This window comes from Pezoporus wallicus, unplaced genomic scaffold (assembly GCF_028554395.1).
Source record: "Pezoporus wallicus isolate ANWC-B61680 ecotype Strahan unplaced genomic scaffold, APGP_CSIRO_Pwel_v1 contig_1035, whole genome shotgun sequence".
Classification (NCBI taxonomy): Eukaryota; Metazoa; Chordata; class Aves; order Psittaciformes; family Psittacidae; genus Pezoporus; species Pezoporus wallicus.
Genome location: NW_026636811.1, coordinates 60450 through 81947, shown reverse-complemented (window position 1 = coordinate 81947; position 21498 = coordinate 60450). Strand labels below are relative to the sequence as shown.

The 21498-nt window shown below is 39.7% G+C and overlaps 2 protein-coding genes across 4 annotated transcripts in view; both read right to left on the bottom strand.

The window, feature by feature from the left end:
- TTC39A (tetratricopeptide repeat domain 39A) overlaps positions 1 to 2639 on the bottom strand; it is a 45230-nt gene extending 42591 nt beyond the window's left edge. The window contains exon 1 of the mRNA XM_057401770.1: positions 2441 to 2639. Within this exon, the coding sequence (XP_057257753.1) occupies positions 2441 to 2475 (35 nt within the window). The 5' untranslated portion in view covers positions 2476 to 2639. The remainder of the gene's footprint in view (positions 1 to 2440) is intronic.
- Positions 2640 to 7180: 4541 nt separating this feature from the next.
- Positions 7181 to 21498, bottom strand: part of EPS15 (epidermal growth factor receptor pathway substrate 15) — a 53663-nt gene continuing 39345 nt past the window's right edge. For 2 of the 3 annotated variants that reach the window (XM_057401768.1, XM_057401766.1), the window contains 10 exons: positions 21040 to 21237; positions 20414 to 20491; positions 19955 to 20045; positions 18520 to 18555; positions 17374 to 17507; positions 15777 to 15846; positions 14540 to 14616; positions 13875 to 14037; positions 10957 to 11135; positions 7181 to 9081 (listed from right to left, as the gene is read on the bottom strand). In XM_057401768.1, the coding sequence (XP_057257751.1) occupies positions 8935 to 9081; positions 10957 to 11135; positions 13875 to 14037; positions 14540 to 14616; positions 15777 to 15846; positions 17374 to 17507; positions 18520 to 18555; positions 19955 to 20045; positions 20414 to 20491; positions 21040 to 21237 (1173 nt within the window). In that variant the 3' untranslated portion in view covers positions 7181 to 8934. The remainder of the gene's footprint in view (positions 9082 to 10956; positions 11136 to 13874; positions 14038 to 14539; positions 14617 to 15776; positions 15847 to 17373; positions 17508 to 18519; positions 18556 to 19954; positions 20046 to 20413; positions 20492 to 21039; positions 21238 to 21498) is intronic. The other variant, XM_057401767.1, reaches the window with a different exon arrangement.

The following is a 21498-nucleotide window of genomic DNA, read 5'->3' as shown; positions in this document are numbered from 1 at the left end:
GAAATCGTTCTGGCATTTCTTCCCTTTCTGACAGGAAACGTGGACTGGTCAAAATTAAAACCTTTTATACAGGTGAGGGTGAAGATTTCAGCAGCTCAGGGTGATACTTTCAGTTAGAGCCAAAGAGAAACATAAAATTACCTGTGAGCTCAGTACTGCGCCCTGTTTGATTTGCATTTGAGATTCAAGCCATTAAAGCAAATACATCTGAATGACCACCTGAGCATTCAGGCTCTCTTCTGCCAACTCTTTTTCCACAAGAGATGACCAAAACTTCTACTGTCAAAGTGAAGGTAAAAGCTGAAAACCTACAAAATGGGAGGTCACTTTTCACCTCCCTACTCAGAAAATCTGCATTTAGTTTCCCATTCCAACCAATACACTAGACCATCATGTCTTCCAGCTATGGACTAATAATTTCCATCTATTTCCAAAGCACATCTGAAACCTAAGAAACCACAAACTCAGGCCTGTGAAAACAGTCTAGGAGCTTCATCAGGGTTTTAAAAGAGCATTTAAAGTAAAATATGAACAACAATAAAATAGCAATACTTTTTCAAAAAGCGAAAAGGCAAAATTCCTGGTATTTATGTTTTCAATTTTTTGCAGGGCAGTAAGTGAAACATCTGAAGCACTTCCTATCCCAGTGCAGTTAAGCTGGAAACTGGTTCCAGTAGATGGAGCTGCAGAAAGGTGATGGGGACAGCATCTCCAGCAGCTGCAGCAGCACAGCCTGAGCCTGGGACAACCTGTCCAATCCAGGAGAATTCACCAAGCCTCATCCTGCTCCTGAACATTTCTGCACATTCAGAACTTGTGAAGCACAACACAATCGCGATCTCTCAGCCTCTGCAGCTGCAATTGTCAGTGCAAACACAAGGCCTGGAAGTCATTTAATGCTGTGATTTAAAATCATTATTGCGAACATATGGGCCACCTTCCCACCCTGGAGAGTAAAACTGAAGAAAAGCTTTAAAAAATAAGGATTACTTGCCCTTAAGGGATTATCAAGACAGAACATGGCAACAAAACTGTATAGAACTATTACAAATACTAACACAAGTCATTCTGGATCATTAGCAGGTTTAACACTCGGTATAAAATCCTGCAGGATTGCTGTTTTAAATTCCACTAGCCCACCTACCTCCACTCTGTAATAACTCTAATGCTAATATATATGCCACTAAAAAATGAGCTCTACTGCGTAGCTCTTAGAATCTGAAGCTGTTCAGGAAACCTTTTCCACCATGGTGTCTGGGGATGAATTAAAAGTCTTGGGCTGATGTTTGCTGGTTTCAACTTCAAGATATAAGGAAAGCAGGCCAAAACAGAGCAAAACACCTCTCCCAGCGCTTCATGTGAAGTCACAAACAGCATCTTTACCATCTCCTTCCAAGTACAGAAGCAGTTTGCTGACCTTCCAAACAATGCTCTCAAAAGTTTCTAACCCCGCAGAGATTACAAAGCAGATTATTTGAAGTCTTATGTCAAATGGGAAGAAACCCACAAGAAGGCCTTTAACGCAGCCACATCTAAAACGCAACACGGCATCACCACCAGGGTGGCATGCTATTTGCACACTGATTCAGCTGGAACAAACAGCTCCCTCACATGCACGCAAGGGAAGTCTGTGTGTTTTAGGGGCTGTGGGAGCGCACACGTGGAAAGGAGAGAGGAAAGCTATCCACCTACAGCCAGGGTGAGCAAGGAGGTGTTGAGTTACAGAGCAACCACCATCGGGGTTCCACTGCCAAGGTGTGCTACAAGCTGCGCTAACAGCAGCCCAAGGACAAGGTCTTCAGTGCTCTTCCACAGACTTCAGAGGGCTGAAGTTAATTTGGATGTAGCTCTGTGGAGTACTGCTGTACAGGCATGTAATTAGCTTAAGCAAATGCTTTTGTCCAAGAGAAAATGAGTAAGTAGACAGATAAAGCCCTCAAAGGGCACAGAGCAGTTTGTGCCCCTCCAGTGGCCGCGCTCAGGTCGCTCGGTCCGCGGGCGGACAGCCGCGTTCACCCGCACCCGTGAGCGGTCTGCGGGCAGAACCGGGCCAAGCGCGGCTCGATCCCGGCCGCACCTGGGTGTCCCCGGCCCCTCCGCACAGACGGGGCTGGAGCTACAGGGACACTGCCTGCCCGCAGCCGGAAGGAGTCCTTCAGACAGGCACCAAACTCGATCTACAGGCTCCAGACCCAGACGGGCGGCTTAACCCGTGCGACGAGCCGCCCTCACCCCCGCTCCACAAAGGCGTCTCCGGAGACCGGACCCCCGGTTCCGGCCGGCACCGGACCGGCGCTCCGCAAGGCCGGGGTGGGGGGAGGCAGCGCAGCCCCCAGGGACCCCCGAGCCGGCCCCGCTGCAGGCGCTGCCTGTGGCGGCAGAGCCCCCACTGCCCCCCGCGGCCTGAGGTAACTGCCCCCCGCCCGCCGCAGCCCCGTACCGGCCGTCGCCTCCGCTGGCCGCGCGGGGGTCCATGGAGGCGTCGCGAAGGGCGTCCCCGGGAGCCGGAGGGAGGGAAGGAGGCCGGAGCGGGCGGGCGGTGCTGCTGCTCCCCGGCGCGGGCGGCAGCCGCAGCCACCTCGCATGGTGTGGAGCAGCGGCGGCGGCGGCAGCAGCGAGCCTCGGCGCATGTTCGGGCAGGGCCGGGCCGGGCCGGGCTGAGGGGCCGCCCCCACAGGTGAGCGGCAGCGGCTGCCCGGGCTCCTGCGGCTGCCCCGAGCGCGGTGACAACGGGGCGAGGGCTCAGTGCCTGCGCTGCGTGTGGGGAAGGGTCCAGCCCGCTCTGGAACTGAGGTGGAGGGAGGCCTGCGGTGAGCCCGCCACGGGGAAAAGCGCATTAAGTACTGGAATAATTAATTCCTCTTGAGAAAACACGGGTGGAAATGTAACTTCTGTTACCCAAGTTCTAAATGCCTGAACTCTCTACGTGCCTGCTTCCAATACAGTGCCTGTGTGGAGCCTCTGCCCCAAAACACCACGGTGAGGTAATGGTACAAAAGGAGTAACGACCAACAGTGCTTACATTTCACATTTATGAACTGAGGTACTAATTGTTTTAAATACACAATTAAACCAACTGAAACTACAATAGAGATGCGATACTGAAAAAAAAAAAGTTTTCTAATACATGTAATAAAGATTGCTTTCGAATATATGTAATAGCCAAATCAATCATGTCAGCCATGCAGCTTCAGATTATAACAGAAGAGACTGACAAAAGGAAGGAGTTTGTAGAAGGAAATGAACAGGGGAAAGAAGGCAGAGGTATACAGGGCCTAGGGAGTGGCAGGACAAACAGAAGGCCTTGGTTGACATAAGAGAACAATGGGCACATTAATGAGAACAGTGCGTGTATGAGGTTAAAGAAAGAGTTTATTAGCTGAACGCGGACAATGTGGTTCTTGGTGTGTGGAGTGAGAGGCAGGCGGCAGGGCTGCCTCACGCTCCAGTGCTCAGGTGCTGCTGTGAGAGACAGAACCGGAGGCAACCGAGGACAATTGGGATTCTTTAGTTTGACAATAGGCAAAACTCATGACTGTCCTGGGCTAAATCAAACGTTTTAGATCAGTGAGGGATGTCAATGACAAGCACCTTCACAGAGCTGTTATTCTGGTACAGACGTAGACCCGCATTTTTCAGCATGAAGTACCTGTTTTCGTCCATTTCTGCCCTTGAATTGTGAAGCTCGTACATCTCAGCTCGCAGCTTTCAAAAGGAAAAGACTTCCTGTGTAGTTCTGCACTTCAGACACAGCCCATTCTCAACAGCCAGGCACATTTCACCTAAAGAACGTTTGTATTAATAAATATATACCCTACAGAATATACTACTTGAGATCGATTGTTACAACTTTTAGGATTTCTGTGTTGTAGGGACTAAGAAGAAAAAGCTAAACCAGAAGGGCAAATGTGCATCATTAGCTTAATTACAGTTCAAATTATTCTCCTGAGCATGTCACTGTATGACATGCCATGAATATGTATGACGTACATACCACATGTATGAAATGTTATGAACAGTTGTGCTTTTAGTACCTGACAGTAAAATAAATAATTTGAGATAAATTGATAGCACGTTAAAGAAAATCAGAGAATTTATGACTGCAACATTCAACTGGCACTTTTATGTACAGTTTTCAGGATTCTGGGTCACTGGGTTGAACCTCATCTCATTTATGCAGTAAAAGTTATTACTGGATGTAGGCCCAAACTCCTCAGAACAGTTCGGAACTCAAAAGACCCTGATCTATATTACTGAAGAGCATTTAAGAATAAGGAGGAATTAAGAGAGGTTGAGACAAGCATTTTAAAAAAGAAATTCTACAAGAAGCATTTTACCTAAAAATCCATTGAGCCTTTCAAAATTAGTTTTTTTTTCTGTGTAAGTGACCACAGCTGTTCATGTAACATCTCAAGAGAAACTGCAGTCTGTGGAGAACAATCCTAAAGGCTTTACCGCTTTGAATACAACAAGTTCAATGTTACATAGCCTCCACAGAGTAAGTAATGAATCGGTGCACACAGAAATATCAGTGAGTGGCTCAGGATGAGTCTGTTTATTGAATTGGAAGCTATCAGATACAAAACCAAGACAGCTGACAGGTTCTGTTGCAGGCCAGTGCCAGCTGGGACAGACCTCTCAAGTCAAAGGTAAGAACTTCATCCTGTATTCATCAGCAAACTAAATTCTCAAGCAAATACCTAATTCAAAGTGGCACTTCTCCTAAATTCCTGATTTATTTCCACTTATTGTGGAGTGCAACTGGCTGCCTATATAAGAAAACACCTTAAAACATCTCTTCTACCTATAGGATACACACAAGTAAAATCGGATAAAATTCCTTTTACTCTGCACAAGATTGTCTTTCCAAATTGCAGCTTAAGTAACATGCTATCAGACCCACTGTCACTTAGAAAACAGGAAACAGATTAGCATTAAGAAGTGGTTTGTCCAAAGTAATTTAATCAATCAGCAAGAGATAACTAGAAACAACATCCTGACCTCTTGAATACACATCCAGACAATGCAGCATTCTTCCCCTCTATCAGCTAGCTACCTGTTCACCCACTTCAAAACCTAATGCTTTTTGTTTTCAGTTTAAAATCTAAGGTCCTAGGAGCTCTGGATCTCTCAATTTTAGCACAACAGGAATTCTTAAGTATTCTGAGCATGGAATGGCAATGCAGCTGGTATTATTTATGCATTTTTTTACTATTATTTTTCTTTAAATCTTAGATGAAAATCACTTTCAGGATATTACTCACCTAGACTTGATGGCTTGTCACCTGACAAATAAAAAGTGCCTTCCCGTCTTTTCTAGAGTAAGAGACAAAGGCCAAACCAAAGCTCCGCTCTACCTACCAAAACAGTAAGCTTCAAAGTTGCTTGAAGATCTTCAAGCAAGATTTTTTTTGAAGGCAAAAAAGATCTTCAGTTTGGGAAAGTTATTGTCTACTTCCAGTATGAACTGTTGACTGTTTGCTTTTAATTCGACATTATCTTGTGTTTTGTAATTGCACACGGCAAACAAATCCTCTTTCTTCTTATGATAAAAAAGAATGGATGCATCTGAAAGCCAACCACCATGTTCACTCCAAGAATGGAATTAAATTTAAGAGTATTCACTGATACAGAGTTCCATAAAGAGAAGACATATGACTTTAGCTGCCAATGTTCTGCAACAGATAAGATACTTTTCCAAACTCAGTTGAATTTAAGTAGCTAAATGAAGTTGTTGAGCAGTGGGGAAACAGTACTACGCAACGTGATTCTGACAGCTCAATGCTACTTCTGGTAAGAGGTGATACACAGCACGGTGCGTCAGACGGCAGAGGATGGCAAGGAAGTCGTTGTAAACCAAAGAAACCAGTCAAGTCTAATACTGAGGTCTACCACAACCGCTTTTAGGTACTAAAAGCCGAGGGGTTAGTATGGCTTTAAGTCTGCTGTACTGAAGCAAACAGCTTTCAACCCAGTATGTCAGTTTCTTCATTAAGCACTTTTATTGTCACTTTATTCCCTGTCAGTACTTCACAATGATGTAACAGCCTTAACATTAATCCCCAGTATAATTTCCAATCAGCTGCCAATACAGTTTCTAGTTAAGTTACTTCAGATAACTTGCACTAGAAATGTAACTGTCGAGTGGCCAATTCATCTGCCAGACATTAGCCTCTTTAATCTTGAGTGCAGTGGTATTCTGTGAATGCAATAGGAACTTTTACATGACAGCACTTCAATGTACAGGAAAACTAGAGAAAGACAGTGAAGAGGATATCAAATTATTCAAGATAATTAGCAACCACCTAACCATCTTCAGCTTCATGATAAAGAGTTAAATAGGCTGCACACAATTTGAGAGGGTTGAGAGGGGATGGTTTGAGGGGAAAGAGGGTCGAAAGCAGCATAGTCAGAGGGGCAAAGTGCACCCAAGATGGAAACGTGACAGGAGACTTAAAAGGAAATAATAATTAAAATTGGGCAGCTCACAGAAGGTTTCAAATAGCTTCAAGAGTGTGTGTGAACCTGATAAAATTAATAAAGATGCTATACTACCTAATCCAGTTGATGTCTCATTAAAAGAAAATAGGCAAAAAGATTTGGGTTCACTTAGGTGAAAGTATTAGAACTACTGTAACAAAAGGATCATGGCAGGGGATTTGGACTAGATGATCTTAGGGTCCTTTCCAACCCTAACTATTCTATGATTCTATGATCAAAAGACACATGAAAAATGTTGCTGGAACTCCTAAACCTCTGACTAAGCACTCTATGACGTAAAGCAGACATCATGCTGACAGACATATTTAAGAAGAATCATATATGCTGGGTTAAACTAAAGTTCTCTTAAGCCCTGTATGTTGACAGCAGAGGTGATTGTATATCTTCACAGATAAATCTTAAGTACCTAAACATGTGGGCTCTGCAACTCTTGTGCAGGCAAAAATCCTTGGACAAGAGTAGCCTGAGTTTTCTTTGAAGCTGCCACAACTCCTAAAGGAGGAAGTGTCAGCTGGGATTAGTGTGCACTTCAGCTAACCTCAACATTCAGGCAACTCTTTCCTCTGCCAATTTACTCACTCCCATCAGACTACAATCAGAACACATATTGTTTGCATGACATTTATATATTGTTTCACAGCTAACAGCACCCTTTTGACAAAACAGGCAGAGTTCACGCTTGTGTACTTAAACTTTATTTCTTCATAATTACAGGCTATTGTTAGAATTTTTAACCAAAAGGGAAGTCTATAAATAGAGGCTAATCCCACCTGAACAAGGTTTTCCTTTAAAAAAACAACAGTTAAAACTTCATAAAGTAATGCCATTTAGCTCACAGCAGTGGTTTGTTGGTAGTCTGAGTAAAAGTACTATAGTCAGAGTCAGTAACATGAAATGTAACATCAAATGACTCAAAACTTTAAATTCCATAAAGGAAAGCAGGAATATATATATAATATATACATATAATATTGTGTTGGTCCACTGAGTATACATTTTTTAACAAAAGATAAGAAACTATGTAATCCAGTTAAGCATATGATTTGCAAGATTAGTGTACACTCATTACAAAGATGTATAGATAAGTTATAACTATTTAATACTTGCAAAAATTTAAGTTATTTTTCTGAGCAGGTGTTTAAATGCTCATTTCCCAGTGCAAAAAGAAAAAAAAAAATCCCAGTCACATTACCCATTTTTCCTGAAAAATTGAAAATTACCCTCAAATTCAAGCAACAGCAGCATTGACAGGTAACGGGAAGAACTTAAATATACTGAAGCATGGTCGAGTTCTCCCCCTTCGCCCAGTGTTGTGTGTTGAAATGCTTCAACTTCCTCAACAGAAATACTACAGGCTGAAAGTGCAAGGAAAAAAACCATAAACTTCTTGATGTTTATGCTGCTGTCATCCATTTTTCTTGGGGCAAAAGATTATTTGGGGGGGGGGTATTACTTTAATGAAACCGATTCTTTCAATAGTTTTTTCAAAATGAACAATAAGTTATTTTCTTTAAGTTATTTTCATTAACATTCTATCAATCCTACTCTTGACTCAGTGACCATTCAGAAATCATTCAGTTTAAGGTGCAACTATCAGTTGGCATTCAATAAATTACATATACAGAAAACAACTGTGGTAAAAATAAAATAAAAACCAGACTACCTGTTTTATTTCCTATTCTCAATCCTATTTCAAATTGAACTTCCTAATTTGCCAGTTCAGCTGCGTATTTCACAGGCAAAAGTGGCTCAAATAGCAGTGGGGTCTCCCAGTCTGACAGTCATCTTGGCCAACAGCAAACGCACATGAATCAACAACTCAACTGCTTTATGAAACAAAATAACAAGTCTGTCTTAAAACCTATGACCATGCAAGGAAAGCATTAAAGGTTTCAGAAAGACATACTCTTTCTGACTTACACTCCATGAAGATTGTTATTTCAAATCCAAACATAGAATCCTCAATGAAGTGAAAATCTATATGCATACATACAAAATAAATCACTTCACAATTCTGGCATTACTAAAATCTCTTTAGAAGGATAAAATGTTTTGAATGACTAACTGCTTGATGGGAGACAGTCAGCCATGACAGAATAATTGCTGTGATCACTTTATGCTCAATTACCAACTGCTGACAGATTGCAGCCAAACTACAATCTCACTGTCTTCATTTTAAACTGATTCAGTTACAGCTGGGAAAAGTACTTTGTTCTCCTGAACACTTGAGAGAAATTGAATGCTAAACTTAACAGTTATTCAAACAATAACCAAAAGGATTGAATTTAGCAGAAACATTCACATCACTTTCAGAAATTTAAAACCTTTTGTGGTTTCTTGTATATATGTACTTTCTGATTAACATTTAAATAGATTAGGTATTCAGGAAAAGGGACAAAACAGTTGACGTAAGACAGCATCTTATTCTAAACTTCATGCTTCTGATATTTCAGATTTACTGAGTGCAATAGCCAGTTCCAAGTCTTCTTGCTCTTGCTGTTTTAGTCTTGCCAATCTTTCTTTCTCTTCTCTCTCACTTTCCCTCTTAGCCCATTCAATCATGTCTTCCTCAGTAGAATACTGCATTTTCAAAAGACAAAACGAACCAGATTAATAATACAATGATAACTACAAGTGTCCAAGTCCTTGCTTTAAGTCACAATTAGGTTTTTTAAAAAATATATGTATTCTAGTCTTCAAATATTACTTGCTTTTTAATTTTAATACACTTAAGATTAGTTTAGTCTAAGGTTTAACTATGAAGAACTGCATCAAAGCTATCTAATTGACGTTGTTTTAAGCAGTGTTTCAAAGTTCAGCATTAAGCTTCAAAAAAAATTATGAGCAGAAAGTGCCATAATTCAAATTCAAATTGTATTTTGGACAAACGTCTACACAACAAAAAATTTGAATAAATAAGGAGAACATTTTGCAGAATACACCCCAATCCACACTGGGGATATCCGGATTTACCCTATTTGCATTCAGGATGATTTTCCCCAGGTGACAATGACCGCAACAATTAGGTGTAGAATGACTGTTTAATTGTGCAGATGAGAAATACTTCTGCCAAGAAGCAGCAAAATAATAAGGTAACCATTCAGTTAGAAGCTGAGTAGTAATACAAAGAAAGGTCAGTGTGATACAAGAGATAAAAAAAAAGAACATATTCTTTCCACGTATATCTATGTGAACAGAATGTGAACTAAATTTCTGTGGTACAATGATTATAAATCATACAGTTAAGGGTATTATCTTAAACAAAATACAAAAGGTTATGCTAAAGTTTTTTTCTAGTCAGCATGCAGAAAACCAAAGAGGTAGGTGAAGCCCATGTCTTCGTGAATGTCCCAGTGTTAAGTCTGAAAGGATTATCATAATATACTCCAGCTAGTTTCTGCTTTGGGCTGCCTCTCTGGGAAATGAATACAGAAAAGCTCGATTTTTCTCCATAATTCACTCAGTATTTTCAGTAATTGTAGCTGGTAAAGAATACTTTCTTCCCTTCATAAAGATAATGAAGATTTTTGCATTCTCCTCCACATTTCACGTTCTCTCCTCCAAAGTGGCTTCTCAGTCCCTCTAACTAAAAGCATTTCAGAAATTATCATGCTACAAGACACATCAACCAGTGCAAGTCAATTTTAAGAGCCTGTCAAAACTCAGTTGACTTCAATCAAGCACATAGTTTATTAGGTCTGAAAATAAAAAAAGCAGTATGATCAAGATACTGTAAATGCAAACTGCATTTGACAGGTATCAAGCTTGCAGGAGAGATGATGGCTTTCAAAACTCCTATGTGCAAAAGCTCAAAAGGAAAAAACCCAAAACTATATAAGCATGCACAAACCTTTAGATTTGCTTCTACTGCTTGGACACCACGACTTCTATGAAATGGATTCTGGTTATAAAGAGACACTTACTACTTTATATTTCATTGTACATATGACTGGAATTTACCAACCATGCCAAACTCAGCAAATAGTTGACATTAACATACACTGTGATGAGGCTGTTTATCAATATTTCTGGACATTGAGATTATGACCAAACAGGTCAATGACAGCTAAATTAAAATCACATCTTTTAATTGGACAGCTAACAGTGTGCCTGTTATACACATATAATTTAAATCTGCTACATGCCCTGATAAAATGGGTAATCTCCAGAACAGAAAGATTTTAAAAGTCCTATTTTCTAATAGCTAGGAGGCTTCCATGAAAATTAAAAAAATCACAAACCCAACGCAATTTAAACAGTAACTACAACATTTTGCAGTATTTTATGTTAGGACAGCCTCAGCTGTAAATTAAATGTAAATACTGTTACAACTGAAAGCGATATCCCTTTTGTACAGGGGATATGTTTTAATGTTTTAAATCAGATTGAAGACTTCAGTATGAACAATTCAAAGCTGTCATTATACTGAAACAAATGTAAAAAGGGTTTACTCACAGTACTGAAGTTTGCAAAATTGTTGGGGTCAGCCTCTTTACTGACGCTGGTGGGAGCAAATGGATCACTGAATAGATCTGCTTCTTGTTCTTTGGGAATGTCTGGGGTGGGGAAAGGCTGAAATGGATCGCTCGGTTTAAAGGAATCTGAAGAGTCTATTTGATTGATAGGTCTTTTCCCTTAGATTAAAATGAATTTAAAATGAATTTAAGATAGCAGGTAATAACATGCTAAAAATAGTAAAAAAATAAGAACAAATTCAAAAGCTACTTGGAATGCAGCCTCTTGTAGTAAACTAGTGGAGTTGCAGTGACTTCAGAGATGGATTGCCAATTTAAAAAATGAAGGTACAGCCCATAGTTTCTTAAAGGGTAATCAGGTAAAAAGGAGCACACATATGTTAATGATCCAAGAACACAGTTATAGAACCACAGAATGGTTATGGTTGGAAAGAACTTTAAGATGGACCATGGGCAGACCATGTCACCCAAGGCTCTGTCCAACTCGGCCCTGAACACTGCCAGGGATGGAGCATTCACAGCTTCTTTGGGCAACCCATTCCAGTGCCTCACCACCCTCACAGTAAAGAACTTCTTCCTTCTATCTAACCTGAACTTCCCCTGTTTCAGTTTGAACCCATTACCCCTTGTCCTATCGCTACACTCCCTGATGAAAAGTCCCTCTCTGGCATCCTTGTAGGCCCCCTTCAGATACTGGAAGGCCGCTCTGAAGTGTCCACACAGCCTTCCTTCTCTTCTGCAGGCTGAACAGCCCCAACTTTTGTACTAATTAACTACTTTGAGAACAGTTATTTCTAACAGTATTCCTATTCTATCAACACATTAGTTTTGTTTTGTGCTTCTCAACTGTCCACGATCATTCTAACGAGGCTCTTTTATTATTTGCTTGGAACAAGCTAGCACATTTTTTTTCAGAGACCAGGCAAAACACCATGTCCTCTCACTATGCTAACACCAGGAATTTCTGGAGATTCTAAACTAACAAAACGAAGGAGTATGGTAACAAGCAATCACAGGTTTAACTCTTTTGTTAATCCTTGCCTTGGTAGCTGCAGACATAACAGAATCAGGCACAAGCCCCCACTTATCTTGTTCTTTCTTTTAGCTTAATTCTAGTCAGCTTTCAACACCTTTGAGGACATTAACCCAAATATTTTCTGAACAGGTGAGCTGAATTCCATCCCACCATTCTCTCCATATGTTACTGCTTACAGAAAAGGTTTTATTGCAGCTTCCTGAATTGAACTAGTGGGTTCGGCAAGTGGCTCAACATTTACAATGGTTGCATTTTAAAACTTGCTTCTGTTGTCATTTTAGCTTAAAACTGCAGAATTGAACCAGTGTGCTTATTATTCTGTAAATCAGCCTAAAACCTCTTTCACAGACCAAAAGAGATTCTAATTTGTCAATGAATTAGAAAATGCCCTCTTGGAAATATATGATATAGACACTTCTGAGGTAAGCTTGCCATGACAGCTCTCCCCCATTGATGATGATCTACTAGCGAACGAGTGCCTGTTTCTTGACTACTGGAAGAAGCACCTTCAAATGACATCCAGAAAATTGCATTTCTGCATGGGAAGGATTAATAATTTTAAGACTTCCCACTTCCTATTATATTCCCATGTAATGCCACACTTATGCAAGGCATAAGCATGAAATATACAATCTCCAATCTGCCCCCAAAATCATGTAATGGGGGTGCTTATCAGTATCTAGAAAAGCAGTGGGTTTCAGAGGCAAGCAAACAGCCCTTCTGCATGCTTGCCAGTAGTGTGAAGAATTAAAAGAAAGCTCTGGGGGCATTTATTTGAAAAAGTATTCCCTTGTTTTGGATCAGATCAAGGGAGTCATTAAAACCAAACACACTTAAGTATCCCCATTTATCATTTCTCTTAAGAAAATGATTTTTTGGGGAATGGTTACAAAAATAACCACAGCACCATTTTTTAATATGTGAAAAACAAACCAGGCTACTTTTTACTAGTCACCTATTGATAAGGATGCTGCTGTTTCACCAACCAGAAGCCTGCATTCTAAAAGCAGATCTGTGCACCACATCATAGCCACTCCCATACAGTGAAGTCGCTAATCCTTTTTTGTTTTAGATAAGGACCACCATTAAGATGAACCACTATCAAGCATTCAAATTATCATTGTTCCTATCAGCTGTTTTAATGCTATTCACAATGAAACTGATTACTTGCAAGGCGCAAGCATGAACCAAATCTCACATCAACATTAAACATTTGAGTTTAAATTTTAGTATTAATACACCTACATTTACTGTGTTCCCCTTCTTTTGAGGAAAATGATGAATACGTGTTTAAGTTTCATTCTACAGTTTTCCAAAACACCTTCAGATTAATCCATAGTGTCATAGTGAAAAAGTGATGCAGTAGAGTTTTTAAAGAAAGTGAAACAAAGGACAGAAACTTCAGAAATATTAGTGATATATTTTCCAATCTATGCAAAAAAAAAATGAGAAGTCTGTTGTAACATGGGCTTGCTGCAACCACAAGAAGGTGGTGTTATCTTTGATAATCATGGCCTTATCTGGAAAGCAGGCACACCTTCCACTAGACCAAGTTGCTCCAAGCCCCAACCAATCTGGCCTTGAACACTGCCAGGGATGGGGCAGCCACAGCTTCTCTGGGCAACCTGTGCCACTGCCTCACCACCTTCACAGTAAAAAACCTTTTTATGCCTTATCTGAATCTCACTGATCCCAAACACCATGCAGCATTTAACTCCAAGGGAAACACCAAAGATGAGGAACAGACTAGTTTCACATCCTGCTTATTCAGTCTCAATCAGGCACTTCACCATTCCCTCATACTGTCCCACTCCAATATTGAAGCAGCTAATTGCTAACAACATCTCAGCATTGGCTCTTACCAGGGGGTGGTGGACAGGGCCTTGTGGGAGTTCCAGTTTTAGGGGGCAGTGCAGGAGGAACATCCTCACTTTTAGCTGGTGGTTCATCAAATAAGTTTTTAGTTATGGTCACACTGTTGGCAGAACCTGATGTGGAAGAGCTAAAAGGATCCTCGTTGTTGGCCTTTAACAGAGAAAACAGCAACACACACATTTTCAGTGCAATTCCTCTATACTTCCCCCTTCTTGTCAGTAATGCAGTATTTATTTAGAGCTGAAAGTCTGGACTAAGGCAGAAAGAAAATACTTTTGTTTGGTTTTACACATATCATCCACACACTCTGGGCTATTGCAAAAATCAAGAAAAATCAGGAATGTTTTGTGTGCACAGCAATATAAAGTTGAGTGCAGTCAAATATGCAAAAGTAGTATTTGTGCTGTTAAACTCAGTGAATTAATAAATTATGCCACTGCAAATATACTGAAAATACTTACAAACCCACAAGGATTACATTGCATTCTTTGCAGTGTAGTGCAATTTACTATAAAGGCCTCTTTTTCAAGGCCTTTGGTAACTCAACCATTATAAATTTTTAGTGGTGGCAAAACTGTAATAAAACTGTTAGCAGAGAGGGTAAATGGTGTCTTGTCACTGTGGAGTATGAGTAGCAGTAGCTTTGTATTACCTTTGACAGTGTGCTAAAGTCAGCAAAGCCACTTCCAAAGGAGTCATTTCCAAACAGAGAGGCAAAGGGGTCTGTAGCTAAATACACACAAATCAAGAAAACAGAATGAGATTAAAAGTTAACCAACAAAGAGACTGGAAAAAGTCCCTCAACAAACAAGTAACCACTGCATATTTTGCAGCATAGACTGATTCAAGTGAAATATTTGAGGTGGGCCCTTTAAGCAGCTTTTACAAAAGCTCGTAAACCTCAACTATCAATTAAGACTAATTCTTCTAAACAGGGAATCATTAAAAAAAATCCTGGTATTCTGGTTTCCTACATTAAAAAAAGTGGAATTTACCACTGAAAGTATCAAATAACCATTCTACTGGATGTTCTGCTGAGCTACATGTCCACAGAGGTATTTTTGTGTGCATACACCCATAAATACACAAACACAGACATATTTATATGTATATATGTAAATATGAAAAGCCCACTGTGGAATAAAGTATCTAAATCTCATATAATCAATCTAATTCAATAGTACTCTTTCATTATTATGTGCCTGAACAACATCCAAAACCTCCTATTCTACTCTAAAGTAAGAATTGCACTGTCTTTACTGATACTCACTTCTGCATCTCTAGAAAATGGCATGTTTTCCCTAAAATTACACAGGCTTACAATATGAAATCACACATGGATTCATGTTTTGGATTACCACTTGTCAGTGCAACTTGGGAAAACAGGAGATTAGGGTCTTCCCTAACACATCTTTAGCCCTCAGATGTGAAAAGGTCATAGCAAAACAAAAGGAGAAAGCTTTAGCAGTAAAAATTCTTGATGAAGAAGTTACTCTATCCCACAGCTTTCTACTCCAAGAGGAGTCATCTTGTATGTTATTTACAAAGTAACATAGAATCTCTACCAAAAAAAACCCTAATGGGAAACGGTACAAACATTCAAATAGTCCAAACACTCAGATTAGGATCTTTAACCAGTTTTAGGTAAGGCAGAGGAACATTCTTGTGGATATACACTACACATAATGAGACAGTTTTGGTGTATAAAAATACCCTCCTGTAAACTTGCACCTTATTTCATACTTTATAGAAAAATCCAGAAAATACAGGAAATGTCTAAAATGCTCCATCACTAATTCAGTTAAAAGACTAGAAACAAAAGTAATAATAATAAAAAAGGCAAATAAAACTCAGAGCAGTATGTATTTATGTATATAATCTATTTTTACCTGGATCATTCGATGTAGTAACAGTTGTTCCACCAGGAGCAAAAGGGTCATTCTTCTTTGATATCTCTGTCTAAAATAAAAAAATCCTTGAGGGAAATTTGTTTTTCAGCTTGAAAAACTCCTCATTCTACAAGCAGGACCACGATTTGTTTTAGTTCAGGGGTTTTAAGATAAAATATTTTGGAAATAGCTTTTACGAACATCAGTAAACAAGTCTGTTAACAGAAACTCCTCCTCAAAACAGTGATTAATACTCTCAAAGGACAGAAAAAAAGGTACAATATGTGCAACATACTTGGTCACCACTAACACAAAATTTAACAGTATCTGCTGCTTATTTTAGTCTTGGATTTCTGCAACCAGAGCCATCTTCATGAAGATGTATCTACAAGATATCAATACTGCAGGCTTAAATTTCAAACTCCGACTGACTTTTACGGTAACACCACCACAAAGCTGTGGTAAAGCTCTTATTATCAGACTGCAATATGGCCAAGAATTGGTTATATTAGAATACCAAGACTGCAAAAAGATAGCTATGCATTGAAGATTGTAGAGTTGGAGGACTGAAGGTTGGAGTTGTAGGCTGTGGTGTGCAATATGATCCTGAGAGCGGCACAAGACGCACACCACATGGAAAGACACCACCACCGTTAGGTGCAGTGATGTCTCACTCTCTCCACTGTTTTGGGTTTGCCTCAGACACACTCTACAGCCACTAATCCACACTTATCTTTAATTCTTATATATGTATATGCATATTTTATACACACAAAAAATTGGAAGTGAGGCACGAACAGAAACAGCACTGAGGAGGAAAGAAGATGGCAAAAGGATGGAGACAAACTTACAACATGGGAAGAGTTTCAGCTTCTTAGATTGTTGGCCTATCAGCCCTAAATATTACCTCATCTTCATCAAGTTCTATCCAACATCAGAGCATGTTTCATACCCAACTCTACCTTTTAATAGGCTCAAGACTAACCAATAACTGCTCAGTTATAATGTGAACTGCTAAAAGTTAAACTGAAGTACTCCTGAAAGAGGTAAAGGGATGCATTCAGTAAGAATCTCCACATTATGAGAGGGCTTCAATGACTTACTGAAAAGAATAAACCAAACCCAAGCAACATACAGCTATAGAACAATCTGGCTCTTCAGAGGGGAAACTGCATACCATCTTTCAAATAAGATATACAACATCTTTATTGATCCTATAAGCTGTGGAGGCAAAAGTTTCTCAACATAACTTGGTGACATTAACCTTGGGTTTCTTTCAATGTTTGTAAGTTCCACCAGCTACCAACAGAGCTTAGTTTGTTATTCTTAAATGTCTGCTCCTGTGGAACAATGAAGCTCCACACTGAAACATCTTAAAAATGGGGTTTTTTTTTGGTTTTTACTTCTATTTCATCTGTGGCTATTTCTAGGAAATAGGAAGCAAAAAAGGACAAAACGAAGCCAAGGGGTAAGACGTAACCATTTATCTATATGATTTCCAAATATCAGCTTTTCAAGGCATGTCTAAATGTAGGAAAAAGGTTATTTTGTCCAAATTATAGAGAGAAGGAAATAAAATGTATGCTGCCAAACTTACTGTGATATTACTGTTGTCTGCAGTGCTAAATGGATCAGTGCCAGCAGTTGCAAATGGATCAGTGGAGGACTGTTTGAAAAAACAGTCACTTGCAAAAGGATCTGAGCCTTTGAAGGGATCACCACCAAAGGGATCTAAAAATAAACATCTCATTAGCATTTCTGCCAGCTTTACCTAGCTTGGTTTCTTAAGAACTAAACATTATATTGCTTTTTTGCATACTGCAATGCGGCCATACTGCATTTAAGACCAAGCATGAAATTCACCTGCAAATCATTTGTATTCTGTGATTCAGGATTAGACAAGCCAACATTTTCTGCACATCACAGGAACTTTGGATGGTACCAGTGCTGTGGTTCTAGAACCATCTATCTGAGCATACAGTTTCTTTAACCAGACCCCCTAAAATGAAGCATTTTACAAGATCTAATGTTTCCCATAACTGTCCTCCACTCTCCACCAGACAGAATTGATGTTTCTTATTTGGCACTTGGTGCTCAAAGCTATTTTTCCATGGGCTTCCTACTGGCCACTTTACTTTTTTGTTAGCTATAACTTTGTTAAGACCAAGCAAAAAATGCAATGACATTGCCTCTACAGCCACTCTAAATAAAGACTTCCCACCTTTTTCAGTACTTAGGTCTAAAGAAAATTGGTGAATTAAGAGCCTTTTGAAAGAGCACAATCCTACTTGTTTGAATACAAAGCAGGCAACAAGTTTGAAGGCTTCTGTTCACCACCTTCACATGCTTAAATCCCAACTACAGATACTTCCAACAAGAAAGAAGTTCACTGGCAGTGGGCTTCTTTGGGAGGCTGTGAATGCTCCATCTCTGGCAGTGTTCAAGACCAGGTTGGACGAGGCCTTGGGTGATATGATTTAGCGTAAGGTGTCCCTGCCCACGGCAGGGGGGTTGGAACTGGATGATCTTAAGGTCCTTTCCAACCCTAACTATTCTATGATTCTCTGAAAAGCTTTAACACAAGTGGCCACCTGCTACCACCATATATTTATCTATCCTATGGCGACTTTTGGGGTCATTTCCACCTTTTGTGTGCTGAAAGTGGTAATACTTTTCCTCACATACTCTTCTAGTAAGAACCATTTAGAAAAACAAACACATTAGAGGGTATAAAGTTACTTACCAATTTTCCCAAAAGGGTCATCTTTGAAGGGATCACCTGTTAAAAAAACAAAGTTACATATAGTCAGATGGAGTCTTCTGCATACAGACTCACTTCTACATTTAAACAGCTCTCACTCAGAGGAATAGCTGCGCTATTTTCAATGGAACCACAAGAACTAGCATTACATGAAGCTAATTAGACATAGCTCATTACCATCATGAAACACATAAAAGCAGCCATCTCAAAGATGCATTTTTGTTGGCTATTGTCCATAAACACCCACATTATGCAGTATCTACAACCACAGTAATCCACGCCAGCCACAGATAGGAGTTTAGTCTCAGTTCTTTTTAATTCTCACAGGCACCATGATGGTAGCTCCTAAGCGCTCATTTCTGTACCAGATGCATGGTCCCAACTGCATTAGTTCTAACCCCTTATCTACATCTGAAAGAAACAGATATACTGTTTCCTAGCTGTAGGTATCTACCCCTGAATATATAGAGCACACAAAGCCTAAAAGGCTGGCGGCTAACACGCCTTTTTTCTCTGAAAGAAAGGCTTTGTTATGTGCTCTAAGTAGAACCTCTTCAATATGAACAGAAATCAAGCAATATCCACACAGAAACCAGTCAAGCTGTTTTCAATTAGTTTCATTTACTAATTAAAAGTATTAAACTGCATTGATATTCTTTCAGAAGCCAAGCAACGAGAAACAAATTTAGCTTATTTTCCTTTTGAAGCAATACCAGCTAAATTGATCAGACCACACTGATTCTGAAAGCATGCAAAATCATATTAATGTGGCTGAAAACATCCACTTCAGCAGTTAATCCAAATTAACTCCCCTTCTCCAAGTGGCTCCATACAGACAGATCATTCCTTCCAGAATAAAAGAAACATAAAAGCAGAGCAGCAGCATTCAAAGTGGCAAAGTTCTTAAAATAAAGCATAGCACTTCCACAAGACGAACAGATGGTGCAGTTCCACATTACCTTTCTGTGAGTGCCAAACTCGCCATATGTAGGGCACAGCCATTCATTCGCGACCACCCACACCCTCCCCACGCCACAGTTCACTGAACCCTCAGCTGACCTGTTTGTGGATCTGTGCTGCAAATTAGATTAGTGACACCGCATGTATCACAACTGTGCCCACACCTTTAAGACCAAAATGCAACCAAAGGGTGGGTGGGGTGTAAGAGAAGTACTCAGGAAGAGCAATGAGGGAAATGTGCAATTCTCACAGCTACTTAGAAGGTCCAGCTGAAGGAAGGAGAAACACCCTGGACCTCTCATCTCTATAATTTCTATTTTCATAATGCTATTGGCTCCACTCAAATATGTTCCCATTTGTTGTATATAGAGTACTTCCAAGGTTAAGAGTAGTCTGAGATGTGTTCATACAAGACCTGTTTCTGGAAATCTGTACTTAGAGAGAAAAGTTTACTTACTGCCAACAAAAGGGTCAGATTGGAAGAACTCTAAGCTGGTTTCAGAACCTATATCAGGCAATGAATGAGATTCAGCATCAAATGGGTCTTCCTGGGCAATGCAAAACAAGTAGAGAAAAGTATCACATTAAGACACGCAGGATGGAAAAGACCTATGTTGTCCTGTGTTACCATTTAGTAGTTTTTTAAAGCTGGGGATTTCTATCAGCTAGACAGCTGAAAGAGAGCTAGAATTCTACATAATTCATCAAGGGAGATCCAACATATTTTTCAACTACAACCTGTTATATGAGGTTAAATGTTTTTTATGACATCATGCTCTAAATAAAAACAGTAAGGAATAACAACTTGATTTCCCTGTTGTCCTATGAGCAGGGTACAAGTGACACAATGCCAGGCTGAAACAGTTTAACCAGGATTTAATTTGCCTTTTCCTCCCCCAAATTTGAACAAACTCACTTTTTTGGTAACAGTTGCAGCTGGGGTCTCTTTCTCTTCTTCTACAACAGAGGCTGTTGTTTCTGGACTATTCCTTATCTGTATATAAAAATAAAAGCAATTCACTATAAATAAGTAAATAGAAGACTACAAAATATTAAGTATTAAACAGCTAAAAGAACATACTAAAGGATACTTCAGAGGTTCATACCTATTATAGAACGTACTGAAGTGTTCTGTAAACCCTGAGAAAGTTAAAAAAATATATCAAGAATCTACTGGGACATAAGGTGGAGCATTTAAAGGAAGACATCTTTAGATGTTCTGTACCATTCCTTATTCCACTCTTGTTGCTCCAACTGGAGACAGCTGCTCTCCTTCAATGTTAATTCTACTATTCAATTTATGATATTTTGCTTTCGAAACAAATACAGACAAATTTTTATTGCCATATCCAATTCATACTAAAATTGCCTCCTTCCCTGCTTATCAACTTTCAGATTGTGGAAGCACAGTCCCTCAGAATAACACTCTGAAATTTCACTTGTGCAAGTGTTTAACAACATAATCAATCTTGATACATTCTTAACTTAATCCAACTTCACAGCTGCATTGCATGATGATCAAGCAGGCAAAACACTACTCACTGGAGACACACTGTTTATTTGCTCATCTTCTGCTATACTTTCCCCTTCAGCATTCTCATTAAGGTTAGCAGTTTCACTGCTGCTGTTGCTAAGACTAGAATGATCCACAGTTCCATTAACAAGTGTAGTATGTGGCTGAGAGTGCCAACTAAACTGGTTATTTTCCAATTCTTTCAGCTCAAGGAGTTTTGTCTGTACCTGTAAATAGAAATAAATGTGTACGCATCAGTATGACAAGACACAGAATCCAGTATATGACCATGCCCTCTTAAATATTAGATGGAAGACGTATGTCTGAAATTCTTATTTTCAAAAGCAAATATATCCAAAACCGTGTTATTTCAAAGGGTGACATTTGGGAGACGAGCACAGATCTGATTTGGAGGAGGTGCAATGTGGTTGAAGGACAGACCTGAGAACCTTCTCCTGCCAAGGAAGCAGACTGCATCACTGGCAACA